The following is a 26,114-nucleotide window of genomic DNA, read 5'->3' as shown; positions in this document are numbered from 1 at the left end:
TGCGTGTTGTTTGCTTGTCGAAATGATAGAGGCGTGTTCCGGTCCGACATCCAGACCAATCTCGCCGACGATGGACTCCACTGAATGCATTCCGTCAAGTTGCAACAGGTGACGAGGCTAACATTGTTACAATGGCGTGAGGTGAGAAGAAGACGAAGGAAGAAGACAGGGGTCTGAACGAACCCCCAACCTACACTTCGCGACCCCCACAAGCGCCCCCGCCGTCCGCCCCCCAATGCGCCAAGAAAGCGGAGAAGCGCCGGCCTGCATGAACAACTCCCCTCTCCGCGTGGCACCACACGCCATCTGCACCACACGTTGTCGCCCCTCTGCAGATCATTAGGTCTTCGGGATCTTCTCCATCGTCATGGCATGCTTCTGCCACCTGCCACTTATACCCTCCCTGAACCTGATTCCAGAGTCAAAGCCGCTCACAGGCTACGGATGACGCGATGGCGACCGATGACAAGAATGTTATGGACGATGTCCGAGAGGAATACGGACAGCCGCGAAAGCTCAGTGTGGCGAGCGCAAAAGGTGTAGATGCTGCTCGTCATGGAGACAGAGCTCTTGCCATCATGTATGACTGAGGCGAAGACTTGCAAAGGCACACTGAGCTGACTACATGTCTTGACAGTGGCGATGAGAGAGTTAGCCTGACAGAGGAAGATGTGAGTGCCGCCAAAGGGCAGGCAATATCGCTCGTGGGTTAATTATTTTCCTACAGAACAAGCGGATTCGTCGCAAGACAGACAGGGTCATACTCGCCATTCTTGTCTGGGTCTACTTTTTGCAGGTTTGTGAAAGCCAACACTTTTCTCACTAACACCGGCTAATGTAGTCAGATTCTTGACAAGTCAGTCCTGGGATACGGAGCCACGTTTGGACTGAAGGAGTCCACTGGCCTTACCGGAAATCAGTACTCTCTGGTTGGAAGCATCGCACCCATCGCACAACTAGCATGGCAACCATTCTCATCCTTCCTCATCGTCAAAGTACCACATCGCATTCTGATGCCTTCGCTGTGCCTGGGATGGGGCATTGCGCAAACGGCCATGGCAGCGTGCCACAACTTCGGTGGCTTAATGGCGGCTCGCTTCTTCCTGGGTCTTTTCGAAGCAGGATGCCTACCTCTATTCAGTATCATCACATCACAGTGGTATAGACGATCTGAACAGCCTCTTCGAGTTGCTGCATGGTACGGTACCAACGGCTTGGCTACGATCGTTGCCAGTGCTCTGTCTTATGGACTAGGGCATATCCCATCTGAGTCCCTGGAGTCATGGCAAATGTATGTTAAAGTCCGCCATTTTCATGACGGTTAGACTGACGAGCATATAGCATCTTCTTATTTGTGGGCTTGGTCACTGTTATATCCGCGCCTTTCGTCTACTGGAAGCTCGACAACGACATCCCCTCGGCAAGGTTCCTCTCTGAAGAGGACAAACCAAAGGCTATCGAGCGACTGAGAGCAAACCAGACAGGGACAGGCTCACGCGAATTCAAATGGTCACATCTTCTAGAACTTGCACTCGAGCCCAAGACTTATCTCTGGATCGGCCTCTCCCTCCTGTTGAACGTGGGAGCATCAGTCACAAACACCTTTGGGCCACTCATTCTGAACGGATTCGGGTACGACAAGTACCTGACTTCCCTACTCAACATGCCGTTTGGTGCGATGCAATTCATTGTCATCATCGCCGCGTCCTGGGTGGTACAGAGATTTCGAAACAAGTCGATTTTCCTGGTGGCCTTGACCATCCCAGTCATTGCTGGCTTGGCTATGCTTTACACCCTCAGCCACACGCCATCTCACCAAGGTGCTCTCCTAGCTGGATACTACCTCCTGGCATTCTTGTTTGGCGGGAACCCTATCATCGTCTCGTGGATCGTGGGCAACACAGCGGGCACGACCAAGAAGTCAGCCGTTATGAGTGTCTATAACGCCGCTTCATCAGCTGGGAACATCATCGGCCCGCTGCTGTTCAATTCCAAGGATGCTCCGCAGTACAAGCCCGGTGTACGATCGGTCCTTGCCATATTTGTGGCATTGGCAGCATGCACCGTCTTGCAAGCCTTCAATCTGGTGTTCCTGAACAAGCTCCAAGAGCGCAAAAGAGTCGCGAACGGCAAGCCAGCGACAATCAAAGACCGAAGCATGGAAACCGAGTATCATGATGCAGACGAGCAGCTTGAAAGTGACGACGTCGAGGCAGATGCTCATCAAGCGAGAATTGGTGACCAAGCCTTCCTGGATCTGACTGACAGGAAGAACGACGAGTTTGTCTACATATACTGAGAGAATCACAGAATGTACCCGGTTTCGGATCCGATCTTTTGGTTTGCAAGTTCGCAAGAGCAACGCTTAGGAAATCATACGAACCAACTTTGAGGATGGATGCGCCCTCACAGTTGACGGGTTTCGCCGCGGAGATCTGGATACTCTGAACGTGATTTGGAGACAATGCCAATGTCACGCAATGGTGAGGAGTCGTGGGGGATGCGCGCAGCGAATCACTGTGTTCGATCTGCTCATCACTTACCTGTTCCTGACTCGCACAGGGCAAGTCGTCCGCCTCTCTTCGTTCGATCGCACTGTGGTCGTTTCTGCGACCCAAGTCGTTATGTAAGGCAGTCTGACTGGCGCCACACGTGCTTACGAGAAGCTCGACGACTTTCAGACAAAGACGCACTGCAGTGCTTGTTTTTTGGCCCCAAAGACTTCCACGCCGCCCTCCCTCAGGGTTCCAGGTCAGACGCGGACGGCAGATCCGCGGGTCAAGCTCTCCATGGAACGGTTCTTGGGATGCAGGAACACAGGCCGCAGAGGGATTCGTCCTTGAAAGCTGCCACTAGACTGCTTGATGATGTTCTCATCGAGATAGTCGACACCGGTGGCTACGACAGACAGATCGAAGGGTCAAGCCAGTTAGTTAGCCTTGAAGGCTCGGCAAATGCTCGGAATGCTCAACGGCAAGTCGGTCGAAACTGGTCTGCAGTTGCTTCCCGCCAACGCTCGTCCTGGAAGCATGCAGAGCCTTGGGAACTTGCAGAGCTACGAAGTCCAGGACTCGAGCGAATGTCCATCAGAGCAGCTTTCGCCCAGATATACTACCCGAAGAGCAGGACTCCGGCGACATCGACCTTTCGCGCAATCATCCAACAGGACGATGACCTGAGATCCAACCTGGCGCTTTCTCACGCTATGGATGCTGTGTGCCTAACTGAGCTCGGCAGCGTGACGCAGAGCCAGGCATACCTATACGGTGGAACTCAGCACTACCAGTGCGCCTTGGGCATGTTCCGGAGACAACTGAAATCCGCCATTGATGCCCAGCAATTCGACAGCAAGCTGCTGGCCACTTGTCATGCCCTCATGTTTTGCCAGCGCTTCTCGACCTTTGGTGGCAATGGAGACGAGGGCTCTTATATGCACATGAGAGGCCTTGGGCACATGATGACGGCTAGAGGGTTGGATTCGTTCACGTCCGAGTTCGACTTGCTGCTCCTCGAAGACTACCAGCACTACGCTCTGCGCCTGGGCATGATACATCGGCGTTCAATCGATAGACGACTCGAGAAGGCCTGGGCGGAGAGACAACGTAGCTCGGCTGGCCCTCGCTACTTCCCGCAACTGAACAGCCTAGCCTTCCAACTGCCTGGACTTCTAGAGGCATGCGACAACGCGTGTGCCGAAATCAGGGCAGAGAATCTCAATGGCCGCGCAGGTGCTTGCACACGGGCGATGAAGCTCATGGCCGAACTGGGCGGCTTGGAGACGACTCTGCAAGCCTGGCTGCAGGGTTGGTACTCTTCCACGGAACAGCTGCCTTATCGTCCAGTCCCAGTTCGCTCTTTGTTCTTCCTACAGCGACACTTGTCCGACAAGCTGCTGGACACTTTTCCATCGGCACTGGATTTTCCCTCATTCGCAAGTGCTGCGACTCACTCGAGGTTTTGGGCCTGTCTCCTGCTCATCCGATCCACATCAGCAGAGCTTTGTTCCGCGGTCATACCAGACGAAAGGCCCTCCGCAAGACAACTCCACAACGTCACGGAGTGTGCTGATGACCTTTGCTTATCCATGGCGTACCTTTGCGGCGCTCAAGAACATGGCCTCGCTGGACCTGCCGCCGTGACGGGTCATTTGAGGATTGCATTCGAGTGGTATCAGAAAACAGAGGATCGAGCCAAGATGGATTGGTGTAAAGCCATCGCAGAGATTGTGCAGGAAAGAGGACTATCAAGTCCCACGTTGGTGACTTGAACAACAAGGCATATTCCCAGTGCCTCGAGTCCCCACAACACTTCGAGGGCATGCACGCGACTTATCCTGAAGCGCGGCACTTGGTTATCAGCCTACCGAGGCTCAGTTGAAAAAGTTGCCGGTGAACATGCTCGAAACGGGCGGATCTTCGATACATATGCAAACTTCGATGCCGTCTATGCAGTCGACCATTGGCCCGGGACTGAGATGGAGCTCTCAACCAGTTTGACCGCAGAATTGTCAAAGGTTATCAGAAGCCAGCAGCACTTGAGGGAATGGTATTGCATTGGATCGCAGCGCACTCTCCCAAAAGCGAAAGTGGAGAGACATGGTGTATATTCCACTTCAAGTGTGGCGCCAGCTGCACGCATCCTCCCTTGACCTCTTCCGCATTGGCAGCTTGCTCCACGGCCAATCAGGCTGCGTCCCGACTCACAAGTTCGCGGCCTGTACGCCAGCCGTGCACCGAACTGCTGTGATCCCGCCAGCCACAGCGCTCCAGACGGCCTCGCCCGACGCCAACTCAGCTCAACTTCATCTGACAGCTCGCTCTAGTCGTACATCTTCAGTCTGCCGGCAGACCATCTGCGTCGAGCCGAGCCAGTCCCGTGCGGATTCGCACGTCTGTCGACACATTCAAGCTCACGAGGGTGTGATCAACGCCTGCACAGAGTTCGCATGGTGGCACTCTAAGCTGTGCATGTACATGGCATTGGCGCTTTGATGTGAGCTTTTGGCTACTCTCTCCGAGCTCTCAACAGCTGCTGGTCTGCACACTGGCGAAAATCTCCGAATGCCTATCAGAATGATTATCAATGCGAGGGCTCCGTTTTATAGGACTGGCTGCCTGCCGCCGAAATCCTCGTCTGCCGTGAAGAGCGTTAGCCTCCTCTCATATTGTGACTTGGTCCTCGACACCAAAGGCAAGTCTGTCTTCCAATGGACGCCTCACTAGACTTCGCATCCCGCGCCCGCCATGCGTGGCAACAATTCCGAAATCCCTCCGGTCTCAATGACCTGCACCGTCAAGAAGAAGGCCAAGCTCCCAGCGAAGTCGAAAACGCAGATCGCCGTCCTTCGACATGGCCTCTGAGCCCGAATGAATCGAATCCTTTAAACGAATTTCGTCTTTTGGTCGGCATCTATCAGCACAAGACTTTTCGAGCTCCTCATGGCTTTACTCCGAATCGACGTCCCCAGGCGGGCCTTGATCATAGGCCGGCACCGAATATGGGTATTTACACGACTGTATGCGATTCGGAGATTAAGTGCAAGAGGAATCACAAGATGTTTTCGAGACTGATCAATGGGTGTCTTGGGCTTCAAATGTAAGATCCATAAAAGCAGTATATACGTTGGAATACTCACTGATTTTTCCATGCAGTGTCGTTGCGGCAGCGCTCACAGCCTTGGGTGCAGCGAATGGAAGTCGCAGTGCGGTATGACTGATGAAATCCACAGCCTGAATTTGCGTAAGTACTTACTTTTTCCACAGGTCACAGTCTTCGGCGCCATCAACACCATCATCGCCGGCTTCCTCACCTACCTCAAAGGCTCCGGCCTCCCCGGGCGGCTCAAATTCTTCCAACACGAATGGACCAAAGTCCGAGAATACATCGAACAGCGTGAGCGAGACTTCATGCTGGACAGCCACGGCCTGAACCCGTATGAGGAAGTCGACAAAGTCCGGCAGATGTACGAGATCGTCAAAGCGGATATCGAAAGCAATCGACCGGATCGGTTCGTCAGTGTCAGTGCTATGGGCAAGATGCCCATCACGCAGAATCCTGGCCCGTCGCTGGCGAGACCGCAGCCGTCGTTTAGCACGGAGTCGTTCCGGAAGGCGTGGTCGGAGAAGGAGAAGGAGGCTGGTATGACTGTGAATAAAGCCCAGGGAACGGCGGCGAACCTCTTCTCCAATGTGACGCATCTTAAAGACGTGCTTGAGGACAAGGTGAAAGAAATCGGACACATGGAGAAAGAAATGGAGACGAAGGGGCATCAGATGGTCGATGAGAAGAAACATGGCATGTTCGGGCAAATTCAATCTGCGGTTAAGGAGGTTGCACATCTTGGCAAGGAGATTGAGGCGAAAGCTAAGGCGGCTGCTACGGAGAAAGAAATGGAAGTGGAGCAGGGTATGTCGAGGGCAGCGGAGGGAGTGAGGTCTACGGCCGCACAGCAGAGGGATGGATTCAACTCTGCGGTGGCGGAACGGCGGCACAATGCCGAAGAGGCATACAACGGTGCTAGAGCTGGGTTTGCACAACAGAGAGATCACCTAAACTCCGCCGCAGCAGAAAGACGACAAGACGTCGAAGACGCCTACAACCGGGGCACAGAGGCCGCCAGAGCTGGCGTGAGCCAAGGGAGAGACAACTTCAACTCCGCAGTATCCGATCGACGCCACGACGCGGAAGACGCCCTTAACACCGCCAGGGATGGCGTTGCCCAACAAAGAGATAATTTCAATTCCGCCGTCACCGACAGACGACATGATGCCGAAGATGCTATCAACAGAGGCGCCGACGCCGCCAGAGCCGAAGTCGCCCACCAGCGAGACAACGCCGATACCGCACTCTCCCATGCCCAGGACGAGATGGCGCGGACTTCGGAGGCTGCGAGGGCGGCTCTTCAGCAGCAGAGGAATAGTCTGAATGCTGCGTTGGTGGAGGGTTGGGGGAGGGTGTAGATAATTGTGGTTGTTCGTTTTTAGCATTGTATTGAGTTTGTTGTTGGTTTGTGGTCGTTTGGTCGATGAAATCATGAGTTCGTGATTGAAAGGTCTAGAAGTGAAGGCTGAGTTTCTCTGAAGGTGAATCGAGTATGCACGCTGTACTATTCCCTACCAGAAGGAGTAGCTCGAGTAGATGGCACATTTTCCAGACTTTCCATGAAAGTGGTAGGTAAGGCCAATGATTCATGAGGGTTTTCTTGTTTTAGGAATTACACTACAGTAAGGATCGTGATCATAACTCCTCCAATGCCTCTATGTACAAAATATGCAGATGCAAATGCCCAATGCTATGCTGTCGTCATCATCAGATAAATTTACAATTCGTCCCCAAGCCTCGTAATCATCCCGTCCATACTCTCTAGATTTCAATCAAAAATCTATGGCAAGTTCTGAGGAGTGTAGCTCTGATCCGGCTTGACAACCTGTCCGCTAACAAGCTGGTTGTCGGTATAAGCCGGGAAGATGATCTGCCTATCCTTGACAACCGACAGCGTCTGGAAGCCCTGGCCAGCGCCGAACTGGCCGGACCAGGTGCTGCCGATGACGAAGGGGCCGCAGGCGACGTTCTGGTAGGCGGCTTGCTCGGCGGGGTTGCCGGTGACTTGGTAGTTGCAGTGCGTGGCGGCGCTGCCGTCGTTGAGGTTGATGCTGTAGTCGTAGGTGCAGCTGCCGGAGGCGCAGGTGCGGACGAAGTCTTGGAGCGTCCAGGTGGAGGCGTCGGCCATCATGGACTTGCCGGCGGCGGAGGCTGGGGCTGGGGCTGCGAGAGAGCTGCCGGCGGCGGCGAGGAGGGCGATGGTGGCGGTGGTGAACTGCATTTTGATGGTTGTTGGTGGTGGTGTTTGTTGATGGGAGAGTTGTGGAGTGAGTTCTATTGTTGTCTGTTGTTGTGTGGTTGTTTGTGTTGATGAGATGAGTATCCAACTGGCATCGAGCAGCTTCTTATATATTCAATCGACCTGCGAGCCTCGCTGGTACCCTGATGTCAATACGAACCCAGCTGCTCATAGCAACAGATTTCTGACGTAGTGTAGCACGCTCGCATGCCCCGATGAGGCTGTCAATCCTGTCGTGTGCCATTTCTGGACGCCATCCATCATACGAAGTGGTGAGAGCGTAGGATAGTACCCTCCTCCACATAGCGGCTTGGGACCGGCTCGCAAGCTGCTGCGAACTTAGTTACTACCCTTCGTATCCGGATGACGATCAGGGTACAAGACCACGAGACCACCTGACCGACGAGAGTTCTGATGTTTGTGGGAGTGGTTCAGGCCATGAAAAGGTCGAGCCAACTGCCGTCATTGCAGAGCTTGACACTACCGGTCATGTCCTCGCAGAAAGTCTTTATCCAACGGCAGCATAGATCTCTTCATCTGCATATTTTCTTGGAATGTAGTCGATTCTTCGGAGATTTTTCCAGCGTGGCGGGGATAAAAGATCGACACGAAGGAGTTGCCGTCGGGCCTGGCCGAGAGTTTAACCCCGATCTGCGTCATGCCATGCTTCTATTCATAGCAGCGCTGCAATACGAAGCCAAGAATCTTCTATTTCTCAGCCGGATGTTCCTTCTGGCGTGGTATGCCGATGCCGACCCAGTCTACAAGCCGGAGCAGTGACGCCAGTCGGAAGAAGACTTCTGGAAGGATTGAGTTGAGGCTGTGTATCCAGAGAAAGACTGCGAGATCGATCCAACGGCTGACCGCCACTGCCCTTAGCCAGTAGATCGGGTGTTAGATCCTCCTTTGTACAGCTCGTTTTGCGTAGTCGAGGGCTTTTAATGGATGGCCGATGTAACGGTGAAGCCATTCAAAGAAAAGCAGGGTTTCTTTGGTAGATGTGGAGGACCGGGAGACATCGAATCCTCAGCCAGTATACGGGTCTTGGTTTCTCGTAATGTACACCTCGCCCACGAGCACAGCACAGCCAACGATCATCGAGACTGTGATGATCGGCACGTTGATCCGAACGAAATCCAGACTGCCGACTTTGATCCCTTTGCGGGCGAGGATGTCTCTCCAGAGTAGTCCAGCAAGAGAAGCACTGAAAGCAATGCTGAAAGCGCCATAGTTCACCCCGATGGCCATGCTATAGACTGTGGCCCAGAAGGTTCTTTGGCTGATCGGGGTTGCGTCTGCGCGGCGAATTTCGACCCAGGCTTGGATGATGCGGCAGAGGAGGATTGTTGTTCCAATATTGGTGCCCGCGAACTGTTCGCGATCAAGTCAGCTTGAGTTTCTCGGCATCAGGAGTTGCGAGAGCGCTTACATTGCACAAGATGACGGAGACAAAGGCCATTCCACCGATGGCGCCAACAACACCGGTCCTCTTGACCCATTCATCCCAGCCATGAGCAAAGACGGGCACCCAACCTTTGGTAACTAATCCTTGAACCAGGACAAACATGCAGAATGCGAACGGGACCAATTTGTAGGGTAGGTGGCTTAGCACTGCCATGGCAGTTGGAAATGTCTCTTGCAACCACTTGTACCACTCGATTGCTTTCGACTGGAGCGTTGGTCTTGCTTCCTGGTCGAGAGACTTCTCTTGCAAACCGACCTTCTTCGATGCTGAAAGTCGTGTTTCGGTGGCTTCGGTACGACAGCCGATCTCGTTCTGAATATCTTCCTTGTCGTCGCCATCGTTCACGTGAGCTTTTGGTGGTTCTGGTAATGCTGTGCTCAAATCTGCAGACGCCGCCACGTCTTTCTCATCGAATTTTGTCTTTTCCAAACCTCCCCTCGCAATCGCGCGGGTCTCGTGTCGATGAATCCAGCCAAAGGTCAGGTCCCAACACAACATGACAGCCGCGGCAGGCAGCGTTATGTAGAAGACTGGAACTTCACTTCCCGACGAGCTCGATGCGTTGAGTGCCAAAATGGTAATGAGGGTAGCGGCCATGACTACAGCCCCCACAGTCGCGCTGACTTTGTCGAGATACGGGTTCATGATCTCCTCCAGTGAAGCTAGCTGCTCACGTTCTTCTCTCTGTTCTTTCGTCTCATCTTGCCCGTCACGACTGCTGATCACATAGTTCCTCGGGATGTTTGGGTTCACTGGATCTCTGAGCTTGGCTTCCTCGGGTAGCTCGTGCAATTCGATCTTCGGTGGTACCAGGTCCTTATTGCGGAACACGATGAAGAGCATTATCGGAAACAAAACAATGACTGTGGCCACGACCGGCACAATCACGTTGGCTGTATAGTGAATGAACTTGATGCCAAAAGCACCGGCTAGGACGAGATTGGTAGGATTCGAGGAGACCAGAATGGCGGATCCAACATTGGCCATGGCAAATTGACTAAAGATCCAAGCTCGTGGAGACTTGATGTTTGCTGATACCCTCGTCATGTAGGCCAGGAAGGGGCTTCCAGAGAGTACAGTCGGATCGTTCCCGACCAGGCCCGTCAGAACGAAGAAGAATGTGTAGAGGTAGAAGAACAATCTTCGACCATTTTCACCACCTCGCTGTAGTACTTTGTATGCCAGCCATCTGATCAGGCCGGAAGCATCGATGGAGATGGCGATGTATGCTAGTGTAATGAAGAAAACCATTACATCGATCTACCCCAAACCATCAGTGAACAGACTCACTGTCTATAAATCGTATGATACATACCGGATGAATGCTGTCCGCCCCAACGGTGCCATCATGGACCTCCTCGCGACCAATTGCCAGTATTGCCAGGAGGAACAAGTCGGCGATGAGCGGTGCCGTGACGAGGTCCATCGGGAACCGCACTTTGATGAACATTCGGCCAAATCTGCTTTGGCTGTCATGTAACGTTGGATGATGCTCGTATCCAAGGGGCTCCCTCGGTGGGATGATGCGCATATAGCTGAGCAAATCGAAGAAGCCATTGTACATCCAACGGGGGAGCCACAGTGGAATGTGGAAGGGGAACAGCACGATGACATCTGCGTGGCGGCTGTGAGTATGGGCATCGAAGCTGTACATGAACATTCACTTACTCGTGATGACAAAGACGATCAGCGTGATAATGGATCGCCAGTCCTTTATCTGGTTGGTGTCTATCTGGCTTGACATCTTCTGGTGTGTATCTGTCTCAATTGTAGACAGTCCTCGTATGGAACGATGATCAGTACTTCATGATCAGAACTCAAAATTTCGTAAAGATTCGATATAGCTGTGTATTGTCGTGTGATCTAACGCGGTTGTTGAAAGATTTGTTCCTGCCTACTCGTATCGTGGGTGGGTGAGTTCAGGTCATCGACAGGCGATGGCGAGGCCGAATTTGAGTCTTTCTGTGAAGCATTGGGAGCGCGATGTGTTTCTTTAAAGCGAGAGACTGGTCCGCCATGGCCGTGTGAAAATTCTGTGCGGTGGTATACTTTGTCTGGTCGTGGCATTCACGTCGTCAACAGACTTTGCATCATTGGCGCCGATGCACGCTAGTACGATTCAGGAATCTTAGCTAAAATTCGATTAATCCCAATCAAATCAGTCCTGCCACGTTCTGCTCGCTACCGCCTCCGCCCAGCTTCGACTTCTTGTCCTTCACCTTCGCTTCTTCACACTTCGCCTTCCAGCTCTCTTGGCCGAAGACAGAGGAACAGGTTGAATCTTGGCGTGAACACGCGACATGCTTGGCAGTTCAACCCGTTTTCATTCACTTACTCCATCGTAGCTATCTGCCACCATGTTGCAACATTGCCAGCCATTCTTCCTCCACGGCCGCCACGCGGCTTCCAGACATCAGGCAGAGATAGGGCAAAAGACATCGCCAATGGAGTGAAGATAGTCTCTTGATCGCAACATCTCGCTTCCGAGGGTCTGGTTCTCCAACTCCAACCATGTGGCGATCCTTGATAGTAGCTGAAGAAGCAGCACGCTGATAACGACTCTTCGTGGCGGAAACTCTCACCCCGTGCCGATGGACGCCTTCCGATGGCTGCTACGGGTTCGACGTCCTTATCAATCACCCACACGATCATGCATCGCCGCCACCGCACACTCCGGCACAAGAATCATGAGGGATAAGAGCCACTCTTCTTATCCTCCACCTCGTCCTGCTATCGTGGCTTGCTTGCGTGCTCCGGTGCTTGCGTAGTCTGGGCCCCGGATCAAGACACCTCCTGCTGCAGGCTTGGATAACTCTATCCCCTCGAACCATAGAGGCCCTGCGATTGTTTGTCTGAGGAGCGAGCCAAGACACAGTGTTCCACGCAACGGTACGCCCGCGTGGACCAACAAGGCAGGTCCTTGTCTGCCTATCTCCAGCATCCAAGATCACCCTTCAAATCTTCGCCATATAAGCTTGTAAGCGACGCTTTTCCAAGAGTCTTGTCGTCTTGTTCGCTCCCGTTGTCGTCTTGATCTCGTGTGTCCATCATGGCGGAAGAAGTGTCCTCAACTAGCTCCAAGCAGCCAGGCTTTATCGATTCCGAAAAGCATGGCGATGTCGTTCAGGTCCAGTCGTACTACGATGAGGATGGGCCCGTCGAGTTCGAGGAGAAGGCTGAGCTCAGGTTGGTCCCAACGGGCATGAGATACTGCCATCGCTGACTCTGGCATTCTTTCTCCAAAGGCGAGGCCTGTACCAGCGTCACATCCAGATGATCGCCCTGGCTGGTGCTATCGGTACAGGTCTCTTCCTTGGCTCAGGCAAAGCCATCGCTCGTGGAGGTCCATTGGGCGCGCTGCTCGGATATACATTCACCGGCATGCTCGTGACTGCTCCTGTCTTCTCCGTCGCCGAGATGAGTGCTCTGGTCCCCTTATCGGGAGGTATCATCCGACACGCCGAATACTTCGTCGACCCGGCCTTGAGCTTCGCCAATGGCTGGAACTCGGTATACAGCACCATGGTGTCCTTGCCAGCTGAAATCGTCGCCGCAGCGGTCATCGTCGACTTCTGGACCACTATCAACAACGGCGTCTGGATCACTGTCTTCGGTGTGCTGCTTGTCCTCAGCAACATCATCCTCGTCAGGATCTATGGCGAGCTTGAGTTCGGATTCGCAACGCTCAAGATCATGCTCATCATTGGCCTGAGTAAGTGCTACTTCATCGAGGCCCGAGTCGTAATGCTAACACTTCGGACTCCAGATATCATGGCCCTCGTGGTCGTTTGTGGCGGTGGTCCCGACCATACAGCATATGGCTTCCGATACTGGCATAACCCTGGACCTCTTGTCCAGTATCTCGGAATAGACGGGTCGTTAGGGCGCTTCCTCGGCTTCTGGACAGTGTTCAGTAATGCCGTCTACGCCTATTCTGGTGTCGAGAATATTTCTGTGGCCGCCGCAGAGGTACACTGCCCTCGCCGGGCCATCCCCATTGCGGCTAAACGTATTTTCTGGAGAGGTGAGTTGGAACGACGACCCTGTTGCAAGACCGTGAGCTTATTTTCAAATAGTCGGAATTTTCTATGTGCTGTCGATTTTCATGGTCGGCCTGCTCGTGCCATCGAACGATCCCGACCTCCTCAGATCGACTGGAACGGCGGCCCAGTCACCATTCGTTATCGCCGCGACCCGGGCTGGCATCAAGGTCGTACCATCGATCATCAACGCCGTAGTTCTGACCAGTGCGTGGTCTGCCGGGAACTCAGGCCTGCTCAATGGCTCAAGAGTTCTGTACGGTCTCGCCCGTGAGGGGCGTGCGCCCGCCATCTTCAAAAGGACGAGTCGTTTCGGCATACCCTACGTCTCCGTAGCGTTCCTGAGCCTGTTCATCTGCCTGGGATACATGACACTCTCCAACACCGCTTCAACCGTGTTCGGATGGTTCCAGGATCTGGTCAGCGTGTCAGCCCTGGTCAACTGGACCATCATCTGCACCGTCTACCTGCGCTTCTTCTACGCCATGAAAAAGCAGGGCATCAGCCGGGATCGTCTTCCCTGGAAAGGCTACGGCCAGCCATACCTCGCGTGGGTCGGCGTATTCGCCTTCATCCTCCTGCTCCTGACTGGAGGGTACACGACCTTCATCCACGGACAGTAAGTCTTTCCCTCAACCCGCTGCAACATACACATATTCTAATGTGATCCACAGATGGGACACCGAGACCTTCGTCTCATCCTACATCAACATCCCCATCATCTTCACCCTCTACTTCGGCTTCAAGTTCATCAAGAAGACCAAGATCATCCCGCTGGATCAAGTCCCCGTGATGAAGTTCATTGAGATCGCGGAGAACAATCCTGAGCCACCGCCGAAGCCGGTGACGGGGTGGAGGAGGTTCAATGTCTTGTGGAGCTGATCGGGCGATAGTCCGGTTCTTGTGATTGACGATGGGATGACCGTAGAGTAGATGTGTATATATGATTAGACTCTTCGTGGATGCCGAATCGTACGATATGTTCGTTGAAGACGTTCCTCAACTGTCGTTTTGATTTTCTCTAAGTAGGTAACGAACAGATCCAGTGTCTCGAGAAAGATGAAGGGCCAAAAGGAAAGAAAGTTCCACAAGAGCGTGTATGTACTCTACAGGGCGTCCCAGTCCCATAAGCATGCATGCAGTAGGATCGAAGAAATCTAGTGACTCCCACATCGGGTACAAATGAGTAGGTTCGCGACAGGGCATTACAACAGCGAGAAGGTCTTATAACCAAGAAACTGGTGGACATAGAACATTGAAACGTTCTTTGCATGACTCAGTACATACATACGTACCTAGGCGGTGTCCGGAAGCGTGCGTGCCCTTGGCATGGTTGACTCCGTATGCTGCGGAGTTGAGTCTATGAATTTGCGGAGTTCTTTTCATAGCTTGGGGTTGGTTGGATGGTAAGTTTGAGGTTGGTTGTTGGTGTGATTGGAAGCAGACCACATGGTATTCCTGGACCAGCAGAGCCTATGCCTTGCCGGGCAGGATCCGTGGAGGCATAGGTTGCTGATCGACGCTTTAGCCCTTTCACAGTAGCACACGAGGCTTCTGATGATATGTGAAACGTCTTGCTGGCATGGCAAGGCTCGTTTATCATCGATCGTACAGACGGCTGACGAACCCCTATCGACCCATGGCCACTGGGCATCAAGACCAACCCCATCCACCCACCCTCTCACCAACCCAAACAAACTCCACCGCCCACTCTCACTGAAAATCAAACTCCACCCCCGCCAACTCCACACTCCTAATCCAAGCCCGAATCGCCCCCTCCATCTCCTCAAACCCACAATGCGGCAACAAACAATACACCAACTCAAACGCCTGCGCCAAAATCTCCGCCTCGCTCGTCGGCTGCCCCGCCGCCAACCCCGGAACCTCATGCCTCGCATACCGCCCCAACCACCCCTTCAGATTCCCCCAGTCCTTCTTCCCGCGCATCGTGATGAAGAAGTTCTTGTACGCGATTTTCGACAGCCAGTGCGCGGTGTAGTTGGACGGGATCGTGAGCTCCATGTCCCACGCGTCCACTTTGAAGGTATTTTCCGCGAGGAAGATGGGGAGGGCTTCGGTGCGGATTTGGCGCGTCGTCCAGAGGAGGGAGGGTTGGGATGGCGTTGCGGGGGAGACTTTGATCATGGTGTCTTGGAGGAGGGCGTAGCGGTAGATGATGTTGCGGAGCTCGCCGGGGATTCCCAGGAGTGACGGTTCTGGCGGAGTCATCGTCTCCTCTGGAGGTGTTTCTGGGCTGTTTTGAGCCTCGTCCTGGGTGGCAGGGCCCGTGGCTACTGTGTGCTCGGATGACATGGGTTCGACTTCGTCTCCAGTGGGAGCAGGCTTGTCAACGACGAGGTCGGTGCGCAGTTTGTGATCTGCTCTCGAGATATGGAAAAGTCTGGCAATCCAAAGAATGAAATTGTGAAAAGGGAAGTGGCCCTTTAAGCGAAAGTCCCGCAATGAGCTGGTCGCTGGCATTCCTTTCACCTGGGCCTGTTTGTTGCTTTGAGGAGTTGTTTTGACGGAGGAAGCCGCGACGAATAGTGATCCCCTGTTGAGAGGAAGTATTGTCAGTTGACGTGTGTGACAAAAGCGAACATGTAGAGAGGCAGAGGCCGAGATTGTAAGAATGAGTCGAGACCGGTGAGAGAGGGACGAGAGGTCGTCCCAGCCTCCAGCTGCAGCCGCCCGCTGTACAGCTTCCAAGCGGGCGGCGTCACAAGCTCTCCCCCTCGAAGCTACCGTACAAACCACCATATATTGCCCATTATCTCCCAGCTTATTGGTGCTGCCGTGTCCATGACCATTGTGGTGCCTCAGGCCTCACATTGCAAGGCTTTTGAATCTGAACGGCTCTCAGGGCTCGTTTTGGCTGACTCCATAGTGGTGCTGACTCGACTGATCTATTTCGAGCACTTTCATCACGCAAATCGTTCCAGTGTGATCACTTGTTCGTCTATGCTGGAAAGCGAGTCCTATCTGGCATACTTGGTGGCATTCATCTCATCATAAAAGCTCCTCAGCACAAGAGCATCACCGACCGGAAAGCTGCGTTGCGCATGAAAATGCATGAACAGGTCAGGATTGATTTTTGATACCAGCCCGGAGCTGGTTTGCAGCAGTGCGTCAAATGCTTCTTCTCGAGTCGCGCGTGGTGGGCCTTTCATGACAGCCTCGTAAAGGTATTGAGAGGGACCATCCACCAGCCATGCCGTAAAGTGATTCATGCTTGATGAAGTGATGACTTCAAGTCTGCCCACATCTGCGTGGCCGCACATCTTGAGGTTCGTACGAACCTGGGCTCGGATGTCGTCGTAGCTGGTCGTGCTGATCGTGTTTGCTATTCCTGCTCGAAAGACGTTTTCGTAAGTGTTGGTCAATGAGAGTCTGACCAGGAAGCAGATGTGGTCACCAAATATATACGTCGTACCGCTTGCTGGTCTCATGCAGTGGAACAATTTGCTGAGACATTTTCACCGCGAGAGGCAGCAAGATCAGAGTGGTGAATTCTGATAGCGGGTTCTTGCAGGCTATCATGCCAGGTCTGGAAGTAACATCAGGCAACGCAGTGCCCTAGGCATGGTCACAATGGCCCTCATCATGGTGGAGGGAAAGGTTCGGCAAGAGGCAAGCAGAGTACGGGTTTGGCCGCTGGTATTGTCGATTCCCACACATCATGAGGATGGTCCTTCAATGAGCTGTGCAAGCTGGCGAATCAACAGACAGTCGATGTCTGGAAGAGACAAGTCGGTAGAAGATGAGAAAGAGGAGGACCAAGTGTAATGGAACGGAAACGTCACCCCTGTCTCACCTTCCTCCTCTGAGCGGAGCCACTTCCGCCTGGTGAAAAGCTTGTCCAACATCACCCTCGCAGTCTCTGACAACATGTTCTTTCGAGGAACATCAGTTCGCAACCTCACATTTTGCAAAATCATCCGGTGTCACTCTCTTGGAATAGCGAGCTAAATATGATTTTCCTGAGCATGAATCTGGTCGACGGCGATTTCTGCGTCAGAAGCCACTCGGGACCACTCTGGGGACGACGTACGCAATCCGCGATGGGGCAGATACACGTAACGTCTTGTCCGCCAGTGTAGCAGATTCTTTAGAGGACCGACAATTGCTCAATGGCCGCGTGGTAGAGTAGTTGAAGCGTATGTGAGTATTCTCCGCGGTCTTCAATATGCTTTCTTTTTCTTTGTGTTTGGGCACGGTGAGCAGCCTCTCGACAACAAGAAGATGTACCATCGTTTCTGCCTTTTCGTATCCATAGCGGCTGCTATCTCTTTGCTCCTACTAATCGGCCTCTACCAATACCCATGGACTGTTAACACGAAACTAAATCTCAGCGACTACCTCTCCGCCATCCGCCACCACAACGCTTCCAGCACCAATGGCACCACAGACCAATCTCCTCCAGACAATCCCAACACCCTCAACACCACCCACCCCGTAACCACCCTCGTCCTCGCGACCCTCGCCGCAGACAACAACGAATGGATATCCGACGAATTATCAGACCTCCTCGGCTCATCCACAAACCTCCACACAGCCATCTACGTCGTCGACAACCCCCTCGCGCCCCTCCACACGCCCACCAACAAAGGCCACGAAAGCCTCGCCTACCTCTCATACATCATCGACTTCTACTCCACCCTCCCAGAGATCTCCATCTTCCTCCACGGCCACCCCTCCGCATGGCACAACAACCATCTGCTGAACATGTCGACATCAGAAATGATAAGACATCTCAACCGCGAGAAAGTCCTCCGCGAGGGCTACGTCAACCTCCGCTGCCACTGGTCCCCGGGCTGCCCGGACCACCTGCACCCGCAAGCCACAGCCTTCGACTCAACCAAAACCGAAGAGTTACACATCGCCGCGACATGGACGGACCTCTTCCCGGAGGAACCCCTCCCTCCTGTCCTCTCCCAACCATGCTGCTCGCAATTCGCCGTCTCCGCCACCGCGATCCGAAGACATCCCGTGGAGAAATACATCCTCTTCCGCGACTGGATCCTGCAGACCCCGCTGTCCGACTACATCACGGGGAGGATCTTCGAGTATTTCTGGCAGTACATCTTCCTCTCCGAAGCGGTGTACTGCCCAGACCCGAGGATCTGCTACTGCGATGGGTATGGAGTGTGTTTCGAGGATCCGGAGGGGTATGCAGGGTACTTTGAGTTGGTCATGGAGGTGGATCAGTTGAAGAAGGAGTTGGAGGCGTGGGCGAGGTTTCGGGAGGGGAAGTTGGGTGGGAGGGCGGTGAGGGATGGGGATGAGGGGCCGGATCCGGTGGTTGAGGGCGGGGATGCGAGGGAGGGGTGGTTGGAGGGGGAGATTCGGGGGATTGAGGAGGAGTTGGAGAGGAGGAGGGGGGAGGCTTTCGAGGTTGGGAGGGATCCTTTGAGACGGGCGAGGGCGATTGAGATGGCGAGGGATTTGACGATGGTGGATCCGAAGGATGGGCCGCCGTTTTGGACTGCGAGATGAAGGGAAATCTTGGATTCTATGGGTCATTCTTCTCCGCTATTCGCTCGAAATCAGGATACACGCCCCCAGAAGTGGTATCATAAGCAACATCCTGACAGTCATCCCACAACGCCAGCCGATGCCTCGCGGCCATTCCTAGTGCTCTGTCGAACCGTCGGCGTGGTGATACGTGGGCTCTGCGCCTTCGCTGTCGTCGCCGTCCTCTTCATAGATCTTCACCTTCTCGGCATACTGTTTGATATTGGACACGATCGTCTCCGGGATGAGATGGCCCTTGCCACCTGCGACTCTCAAAATGAGGTCGTTCAAGGATACTCGCCCCAGGATATCGACGTGATCGGCAGTGTTGGGACCGCCACGAGGATTGAAGCGGTCGGGCTCGTGAGGCATCTCGTATGCGGTGATGGAGACGTTGGCGGGGTTGTAGCGTTTGATTTTCCAGCCTTTATTGCACATGTACCCTGTGGACATGAGGTTTACTGTGCCGTCGCCTTCGCCCATTACGACGCCTCGATCGACGGTGCCATCGGGAGTGGTAACTGTGGTGTCTGTTTATATATATTAGCGAGTGAACTGAGATTGTTGACGACCTGGCATACCGATCACGAGTGTTGTCTGATTACTGATGTCCTTATCTTCTCGGTAGAAGTAGGCCCTCTCAGTAGGCTTTCCCACGCCGTAGAAGCAGAAGATCTTCAAATTCGGGGCCAAAGGGAGACGAGTCTCCAAGGGATTCATCCATTTGGCTGGAATAAATTGATTGTCCTCGACGACCTTGCGAGTATGTGCAACGCCGTGGCTATATGCCTGCTGTGTCGCATCGACGTACCAGTCCTCGGTGTTCTTGTATAGGAAAGGTATTGACTCTGACACGGTGAGGTTGCCGGGCGTGTTGGTGTTGTTGATCTCCCTGAAGTTGATGAACTTGCCATACGTCACGGACTGGTTTGCCTGGTCGTCAGGTGCGCCATTTTCATCTCCCCATACAGCGTTGCCACCGATCGGAAGCATGCTGCTGATGCCAGGCATGGCTCGAAAGATTTCTGCACGCTCAGCTCGGGAGAGGAACTTTTCCAGCCCATATACCGCAAATGAGTTCAACTGAGCAGTGTCTCGCATTTCTCCGCTGAGGACAGCTGGAAGATCTTTCAAGGCACCCAGCATACATCCAGATATGTTTATCCACGCTTCGATGTGGTCGTCGACCCAGGATGGGCCTCCGTTGCCGTGACCTTCGGCCTCAACCCAATGCATGAAATAATACAGAACTTGCGAGCCCATGGAGTGAGATAGCATCACGACTTTCTCGCCGCTGACATGCTTGGCGACCTCGATGTGATTCTTTAGCCGCGTGAAGTACTGGTCGCGCTTCTCGTAATTCATATAGCTCAGTCTCCAGTCGTAAGCTGCCGTAAAAGCGTTCGTCGGATCGTACCCCACGGTAGCCAAATTCTCCAGGATCTTATTCCATATCCAGTAACCGGTGATGAAAAAGTCCGCAGCATCGAAGCCTTGAGCACTTCGCAGCTTGATTCCGGGGGGATCCAAGCCCGTCTTCTTATCCAGCATGACATGCCTCTTCCAGCTCGCTTTATCCAGGACAAGTGCGCGCATCATGCTCCATGAACCCCACAGCCTCTTTCTGAAGTATTGTCTCGATTCATCTTCAGTACCCCAGCTCTCTAGCCCAGTCGAGATGACACCAGGAATCATGATCACGGGGTACTTGGCTGATATGCCCTCGGCACGGGCGTGGAGACCGACGGCAAAGGAATCGTAGTCGACGGCTTGTTTCTCACGAGACTATAGGAGCGAAAGCCTTCAGTCAACATCAGTCGATGTTTTAAGATTGAATGCAGTATTGATTGAGCATACCTGAAGGTCCCTAACCTCCCGAATCAAGCCCGCCGGCAAGACGTCCAATATCGAGTCGAGGTTCATGTCCTCCAGCCCGGCCATGGTGACCAGCTTGTCCAGACTGCCGTTGCTGCTGGCGAAGAAACCAGCCAGGAAGAGGCCAAACAGACCTCCCAGCCCAAAGATCCAGGCATTCCGTCTCTTGCTGCCCTTTTGTTTGACGCCGGCGCGCAGCTTCTCGAGCTTCTCCTTGGGAATCACACGGTATGCATCGCCGCCTGCTTCTTGCGGTGCTGGGGCTGGGCTGGCGTCGCGCGACGAGTCGGAGGATTCGTCATTGCGGCCAGAATTGCCAAATATTCGCCGTCGCAGCGTCGACATGGCTGGATCTAGCGGTGTTGGACATGTAGATGGCCAACTCGAAGACTGCAACCTGCTGGAGCTCGAGGTTGACTTTTGTTTGGCGCAGCAAGGTTTCAACGGCGCGACGTCACAAGCTCGGCGCGGCTCGGCACGCTGCAGGGCCGCCATCTTCACATGCAGACCTGTCTTCTTCCCTCACGTAAACAACGTCCGACTGGCGGGAGATACACGTACCTGGTGTCTCGCATGACAGATACCGCATCAGCACTTCCTGACCATGGGCGAGAAACATCACAATGATGCCACCACCCACAAGAGGTCTGCGAGCAATCTTCGATACGTCTGCTACGGAAACGACAAGGAGTCGCCCTATCTTCCCGCCATCAAGCAGCTGATCTCCAAGGACTTGTCCGAACCATACAGCATTTACGTGTACAGGTACTTTCTGTACCAATGGAGTGACTTGTGTTTTATGGTATGTTCGCCCACCCACTTCTCACTTCCATCCACTTACCAACCTTCCCACCAGACTCTCGATGAACAGGACAACCTCATCGGAGTCATTGTATGCAAGCTCGAACCACATAGAGGTGGTCCCATGCGAGGCTACATCGCCATGCTCGCCACCCAGCAAGAACATCGCGGCCAAGGCATCGCCACCAAACTCGTCCGAATGGCAGTGGACGCTATGATCGCAAAAGACGCCGATGAAATCGCCCTCGAAACCGAAGTCGACAACGTTCCCTCTTTACGGATATATGAGAGACTAGGCTTCATCAGGACGAAACGCCTACATCGCTACTATCTCAATGGCAACACTGCCTACCGTTTGATTCTGTACCTGAAACCCGGCATTCCTTACAAGCCCACATATCCGCCTGACTATCCGCCTCCTGAAGATGACAATGTGCAGGGATTGATGGGCGAGGATCTGATACAGCGTCAGGCGGCGCATTTGCAGATCGAGGATGTCCATGGACAAAGACAAGATCTCTTGCAGGCTTCTAGCTGACCGAAAGGCTACGAATGGCTTATGCGTTCAGTGAATGCGTTGGTACAGTCTCAGCTCGGTACGACTACGAAAGCTCCGAATTCACTGCTATGGAGGCCAAGCTAACATTCGGCCCAGGCGCTCTCATGGCCAACACGAAGGAAAAGAAGTACCGTCATCATCGTCGCCATTCGGAGCCACTACGATGGCATTCATCTCGCAAGCCTCATTAGCGATGAAGTCGTTGGGGAGTATGGGTACGCCGGCACCAAAATCTGCCTCCAGCTCAATGTTCGATCGTTGCCCGCTTGCTCCTGCGCTCGCCACTTTGGCTACTACTCTGCATGGTTCACCATCCCGCATTCGAACTTCACCTGCTCCTGGACCGCCTCTTGAACCATGGGAGTGCATTGAGCCACTTGCGCTTCCAAAACCGTCCGTCACTCGACACGGACTTCGCGTACCCATCCTCTACTACTTGCGAATCGCCAGATGTATGAGAGTACTCCACGTCTGGCACTAGCTTCATGGGCTCCACTGGGCCTTCAATCGGTTCCCCAAGTATCTCATATGGCGGAACATACATCTCATGGGCAATGTTGTTCGGTGCTTCATGTGGCCTTGAGGCGCCGCAAAGCTCTGACCTCTCTGAGCCGTCTTTCTCGGCAATTTGTCCCTCGTCTTCTGCAGCTTCTCTGGCTTTCCTCTTGCGGTGTCGACGCACGAAGTGCCAGGTCAGCAAGAGCCCTGTGACTGCTGCCAGCGTCACACAGATAGCCACAGCCACCACTGCCCCCGAAGACATTGTGCTTCCCCCTGGACTTGCAAGCTCTGTATTTGTGGCAGGCGATGCAGTTGGATCTGCAACCTGGTAGACCGTGGACTGAATCGTCTCGAGCTGTCCGTCATCCCTGGTTGAAGTGATTGTCGTAGCTATCGTTGCGGTCGTTGAGGACTGCGGCGGCCTTGTCAAGGGCGCGGTGGCAAGTGATGTGTCAGAAAGCTCGAATTGTGTCGACGAAGCGAAGGCTGCGCTGAAGTCTGTGGTCTCGGCAGAGATAGCAGTGTCCATGGTGCGGCAGTTGAGAGCTCTTGCTCGATTGTGGATGGACAAAGTTCGTCGCTCCTCACTTTTAAAAGCAGTCGAGGAAGAATACAACAGATGGATCGAAGCGACGCTCGAGGGGCTGTGAAAGAGCAGGTGGTTTCAAGCCTCCGGCGGCAGCATTGTACGCTATTGCGACAGCTGTGCCATCGGTTTTACAATGCATTGAGAATCCCAGCAAGCGAGGGCGTGTGCTGCACAACGACCTCAAAATATCGCTGGTAAGGCTGGCGGCCCCCACGATACGACGCTGCGGTGCAATGCATGTGAAATACCCGTCCAGCTGTGGACTGCAAGTCCTAGCCGAGCCTTCTTGTCTGGAAGGCATCGTGTTTGGTGTTTCTATAATAGAAAACAGCAATCACAGTAGTCTGGTCAGTACATCCAGACCTGTTCTCTCCACCGCGAGGAGTGGAAAGAAGCCAGGCACTGCTCTTGCCTTCGCGCGTGTCATTGGACTGACGATGGTTACACAACATTTCAGCTGAAGAATTGCCTGCAACTTGCTGCGAAGATCATTGGTAAGACAATCTTGTGCGGCCCCCGTTCACTTGATACTCTGGCGAATCCGTCGCCCTATCCTTTCACAGAAGTGGCACATGAGACACAACCCGTTTCAACACGTTATTCAACATGCAACTCTGTGTTCTGCCACTCTCGACATGACGATGCTCAGAGACATTCAGCATGGCGATGGATGGCCGACCACGACGCTCTTCACAATGGCACACGGCAAACGAGCTACAACAACCACCTCCCCGACACCGGCGAGCGCATTATCCACCAGCATAGATGGTGCTCGAACAATCACGAGCACCTTGACATACGTCAATCTGCCAGAGACTACAATAACTTCGCAACTAACCACCGCAACACCGCAAGCCTCTGCGTCCTCTACAGAGGTTCAAGATGCTTCCAAAGGAATATCGACTGCCGCTCTCGCGGCTATCGCAGTGTGCATTACTCTGGTGATTGTTCTGGGTGCCCTGGCTGGATGGTTCTTCTACCGCAGACGGCGAAGGACCAAAGCAAATCAAGCGAACGACTTTGCTGAAGACGAAACGGCTGGAGATCTGCTGCGTGGATGTGAGAACCAGCCTTACAATGAGGCACCTCCGCCGATGGTTTTTTATCAACGATGTCCGTTCTGTAGGGTTGAGCAGAATGACAATGTTGTTTACGAAGCGCCAGTGCCGCCTGTGGAGCTGGCGGGAGACGAACCGGACTCGTGCCTAAAGGGTGGACTGGTGTTGCGGCACAATGGAGCTCGGAAAGTGGCGACTTCGAGGCGGATGTCCTGCAAGTTCTGAGGATGGACACGATTCACAGACGACTCAAAGTTCCTTCATGGAGACTCGTCAGAAACTTCACAGAACGATCAATGGCCATGCCTGGGATATCGAAACGAACAGAATCTATTTTACACTGAACCAGAAACATCCTGCCCAGCTTCTATGGCAGTGATCGGTCCAAGTCCACTAGGTCCATCCGCAGCACCAGTCGAGACACCACCTTGCGCAAGAGTGACCTGCTTCTTCTCATCGTTGAAGACGGCAAAAGCCGCGGTGAAGAACGGCGCACCAAAGGTGCAGTCGCCATACTCATCCAACGATAAACTCAGCCCACAGATCTTGCTCGTGTCCACACCAGGGATCTCGTCAAATTCGCCACGTGCGTAGCTCCTTATCGGTACGGCAACCGTTACGCTCTTCCCAGCAGTGGCACCAGCGAATGTATAGTTGAGCGTCGCTGTCGGAGGGATAGAATCGCAAGACCCGTTCCACGCGAGGAAAGCGGCGTCTTTGTCGTACTTGATGAGACCCGTCACGCCCAGAGCCTCTTCTTGGCTGAACGGCAGTCGATCCTGTCCAGTCCCGGAGTCGAGGAGACATTGCTTGACGGACTTGTCGCTCAGACCGATATTCTGCCCCTTGCCAGGCTTCGTAATCGATGTCGCGGTCAGTTTCGGCGTGGAGACGTAGTATCCCACGAACGCGCCCTGCGGCGGATTCTGCTTCAAACGAACCAGCTCACCGGTGTACTTCGACTTCGATGGAACCGCACCAAAAATCGCGGTCCTTTGGTACGAGCTTTTCACGGACTTGGGCACCCTGTCGAACCACATACTAAACGACGACGATTTCGTCTTCCCCTGACTCAACAGATTCGCACGAAACGATGGCCCAGAAGTCACCGGGCAGATTGGGGCCAGACCGAGGATACTATGGTCGAAAGTCGATTCGGGAACTTGGCAACCATCGTCAAGTTGTGTTACGACGGTCCAGTTTGACAAGGCGACTTCATTGTTAAGCAGCGCTGGCCACTTCGTGTTGGCGAAGCTGAAAGAATCGTTTATCGATGAAGGAGCTTGGACGATCTTGCCTGTCATCAAGCACCATCAGCAACGACCCACGAAAGCCCTTTAACATCCACCCACCATTGCCGCCATACGAAAAGCTGTAGCCCTTCTTCGTGTCCAGCTTCGAATGCGTCTTCGAGACCGACCAATTGTAGAAGTTCGTCACGGTCTTGTTGCACGGTCCGACGGTGTAGTGATACTGCGATCCGTCATTAATCGTGGCGTTAGGACCGTATACCCAGAACCCGAAGAGCCGGTGTCGAAGATTGTAGGAACGGTCTTCTGCGCAGGTGTTCCCCAGGCGATGTCTGCTTGGATTCGGGGGTAGCCGCCGTAGTTGTATGTGAGCAGGATCGCTGGCGGTTGGGAACTTGCTGCTGGGGCCGCGTAGGCTGAGGTTGCTAAGAGGGTGAGGAGGAAGGACGCCATTGCGATTGGGAACGGCTTTGGGACGAAGAATGCGAGCCCTGCTCTTCAGCTAAAGTACACAAGCAATGCCAGGAGTAGTCAAGACTTTGAAAACGCAGGAACAGCCAAGATTGAATATACCACTCCCTGCCCATACCATCAGACGCGAGAGGGTTCAAATGACGAAGGC

The 26,114-nt window shown here is 53.7% G+C and overlaps 13 protein-coding genes across 13 annotated transcripts; 7 read left to right on the top strand and 6 right to left on the bottom strand.

Moving 5' to 3' along the window:
• Window positions 1-452: 452 nt before the first annotated feature.
• On the top strand, window positions 453-2,299 carry M409DRAFT_15766 (uncharacterized protein; the record flags this gene model as incomplete). The annotated part of the gene is made up of 5 exons (XM_033803334.1): window positions 453-580; window positions 638-671; window positions 728-796; window positions 846-1,291; window positions 1,342-2,299. 5 exons carry the CDS (start codon window positions 453-455, stop codon window positions 2,297-2,299), a joined length of 1,635 nt encoding a protein of 544 aa, XP_033674374.1.
• Window positions 2,300-2,806: 507 nt separating this feature from the next.
• Window positions 2,807-4,267, top strand: M409DRAFT_15765 (uncharacterized protein; the record flags this gene model as incomplete). Its single annotated transcript, XM_033803333.1, has 1 exon — window positions 2,807-4,267. One exon carries the CDS (start codon window positions 2,807-2,809, stop codon window positions 4,265-4,267), a length of 1,461 nt encoding a protein of 486 aa, XP_033674373.1.
• Window positions 4,268-5,497: 1,230 nt separating this feature from the next.
• Window positions 5,498-6,959, top strand: M409DRAFT_15764 (uncharacterized protein; the record flags this gene model as incomplete). Its single annotated transcript, XM_033803332.1, has 3 exons — window positions 5,498-5,595; window positions 5,652-5,706; window positions 5,763-6,959. 3 exons carry the CDS (start codon window positions 5,498-5,500, stop codon window positions 6,957-6,959), a joined length of 1,350 nt encoding a protein of 449 aa, XP_033674372.1.
• Window positions 6,960-7,381: 422 nt separating this feature from the next.
• M409DRAFT_48452 (uncharacterized protein) lies at window positions 7,382-7,822 on the bottom strand (the record flags this gene model as incomplete). Its single annotated transcript, XM_033810947.1, has 1 exon — window positions 7,382-7,822. The coding sequence occupies one exon, from the start codon at window positions 7,820-7,822 to the stop codon at window positions 7,382-7,384; it is 441 nt and encodes a 146-aa protein (XP_033674371.1).
• Window positions 7,823-8,866: 1,044 nt separating this feature from the next.
• M409DRAFT_15762 (uncharacterized protein) lies at window positions 8,867-11,049 on the bottom strand (the record flags this gene model as incomplete). The annotated part of the gene is made up of 4 exons (XM_033803331.1): window positions 8,867-9,211; window positions 9,270-10,565; window positions 10,621-10,919; window positions 10,974-11,049. The coding sequence occupies 4 exons, from the start codon at window positions 11,047-11,049 to the stop codon at window positions 8,867-8,869; spliced, it is 2,016 nt and encodes a 671-aa protein (XP_033674370.1).
• Window positions 11,050-12,354: 1,305 nt separating this feature from the next.
• On the top strand, window positions 12,355-14,227 carry M409DRAFT_35261 (uncharacterized protein; the record flags this gene model as incomplete). The annotated part of the gene is made up of 5 exons (XM_033810364.1): window positions 12,355-12,491; window positions 12,551-13,017; window positions 13,072-13,329; window positions 13,382-13,964; window positions 14,020-14,227. 5 exons carry the CDS (start codon window positions 12,355-12,357, stop codon window positions 14,225-14,227), a joined length of 1,653 nt encoding a protein of 550 aa, XP_033674369.1.
• Window positions 14,228-15,058: 831 nt separating this feature from the next.
• On the bottom strand, window positions 15,059-15,658 carry M409DRAFT_15760 (uncharacterized protein; the record flags this gene model as incomplete). Its single annotated transcript, XM_033803330.1, has 1 exon — window positions 15,059-15,658. One exon carries the CDS (start codon window positions 15,656-15,658, stop codon window positions 15,059-15,061), a length of 600 nt encoding a protein of 199 aa, XP_033674368.1.
• Window positions 15,659-17,316: 1,658 nt separating this feature from the next.
• Window positions 17,317-18,841, top strand: M409DRAFT_61896 (uncharacterized protein; the record flags this gene model as incomplete). The annotated part of the gene is made up of 2 exons (XM_033814932.1): window positions 17,317-17,392; window positions 17,769-18,841. The coding sequence occupies 2 exons, from the start codon at window positions 17,317-17,319 to the stop codon at window positions 18,839-18,841; spliced, it is 1,149 nt and encodes a 382-aa protein (XP_033674367.1).
• Window positions 18,842-18,976: 135 nt separating this feature from the next.
• On the bottom strand, window positions 18,977-21,079 carry M409DRAFT_61864 (uncharacterized protein; the record flags this gene model as incomplete). The annotated part of the gene is made up of 3 exons (XM_033814916.1): window positions 18,977-19,389; window positions 19,441-20,644; window positions 20,717-21,079. 3 exons carry the CDS (start codon window positions 21,077-21,079, stop codon window positions 18,977-18,979), a joined length of 1,980 nt encoding a protein of 659 aa, XP_033674366.1.
• Window positions 21,080-21,434: 355 nt separating this feature from the next.
• Window positions 21,435-21,905, top strand: M409DRAFT_33975 (uncharacterized protein; the record flags this gene model as incomplete). Its single annotated transcript, XM_033810311.1, has 2 exons — window positions 21,435-21,536; window positions 21,591-21,905. Coding segments are annotated over 2 exons (417 nt in total), but the record flags the coding sequence as incomplete, so codon positions are not given.
• Window positions 21,906-22,422: 517 nt separating this feature from the next.
• On the bottom strand, window positions 22,423-23,124 carry M409DRAFT_15756 (uncharacterized protein; the record flags this gene model as incomplete). Its single annotated transcript, XM_033803329.1, has 1 exon — window positions 22,423-23,124. One exon carries the CDS (start codon window positions 23,122-23,124, stop codon window positions 22,423-22,425), a length of 702 nt encoding a protein of 233 aa, XP_033674364.1.
• Window positions 23,125-23,879: 755 nt separating this feature from the next.
• Window positions 23,880-24,467, top strand: M409DRAFT_15755 (uncharacterized protein; the record flags this gene model as incomplete). Its single annotated transcript, XM_033803328.1, has 1 exon — window positions 23,880-24,467. The coding sequence occupies one exon, from the start codon at window positions 23,880-23,882 to the stop codon at window positions 24,465-24,467; it is 588 nt and encodes a 195-aa protein (XP_033674363.1).
• Window positions 24,468-24,577: 110 nt separating this feature from the next.
• On the bottom strand, window positions 24,578-25,945 carry M409DRAFT_15754 (uncharacterized protein; the record flags this gene model as incomplete). The annotated part of the gene is made up of 3 exons (XM_033803327.1): window positions 24,578-25,539; window positions 25,595-25,715; window positions 25,748-25,945. 3 exons carry the CDS (start codon window positions 25,943-25,945, stop codon window positions 24,578-24,580), a joined length of 1,281 nt encoding a protein of 426 aa, XP_033674362.1.
• Between the last annotated feature and the right edge of the window lie 169 nt (window positions 25,946-26,114).

This window comes from Zasmidium cellare, assembly GCF_010093935.1.
Source record: "Zasmidium cellare ATCC 36951 unplaced genomic scaffold M409scaffold_1, whole genome shotgun sequence".
Classification (NCBI taxonomy): domain Eukaryota; kingdom Fungi; phylum Ascomycota; class Dothideomycetes; order Mycosphaerellales; family Mycosphaerellaceae; genus Zasmidium; species Zasmidium cellare.
Note: the sequence above shows the minus strand (reverse complement) of the source record. Positions and strands in the feature narration are given on the sequence as shown.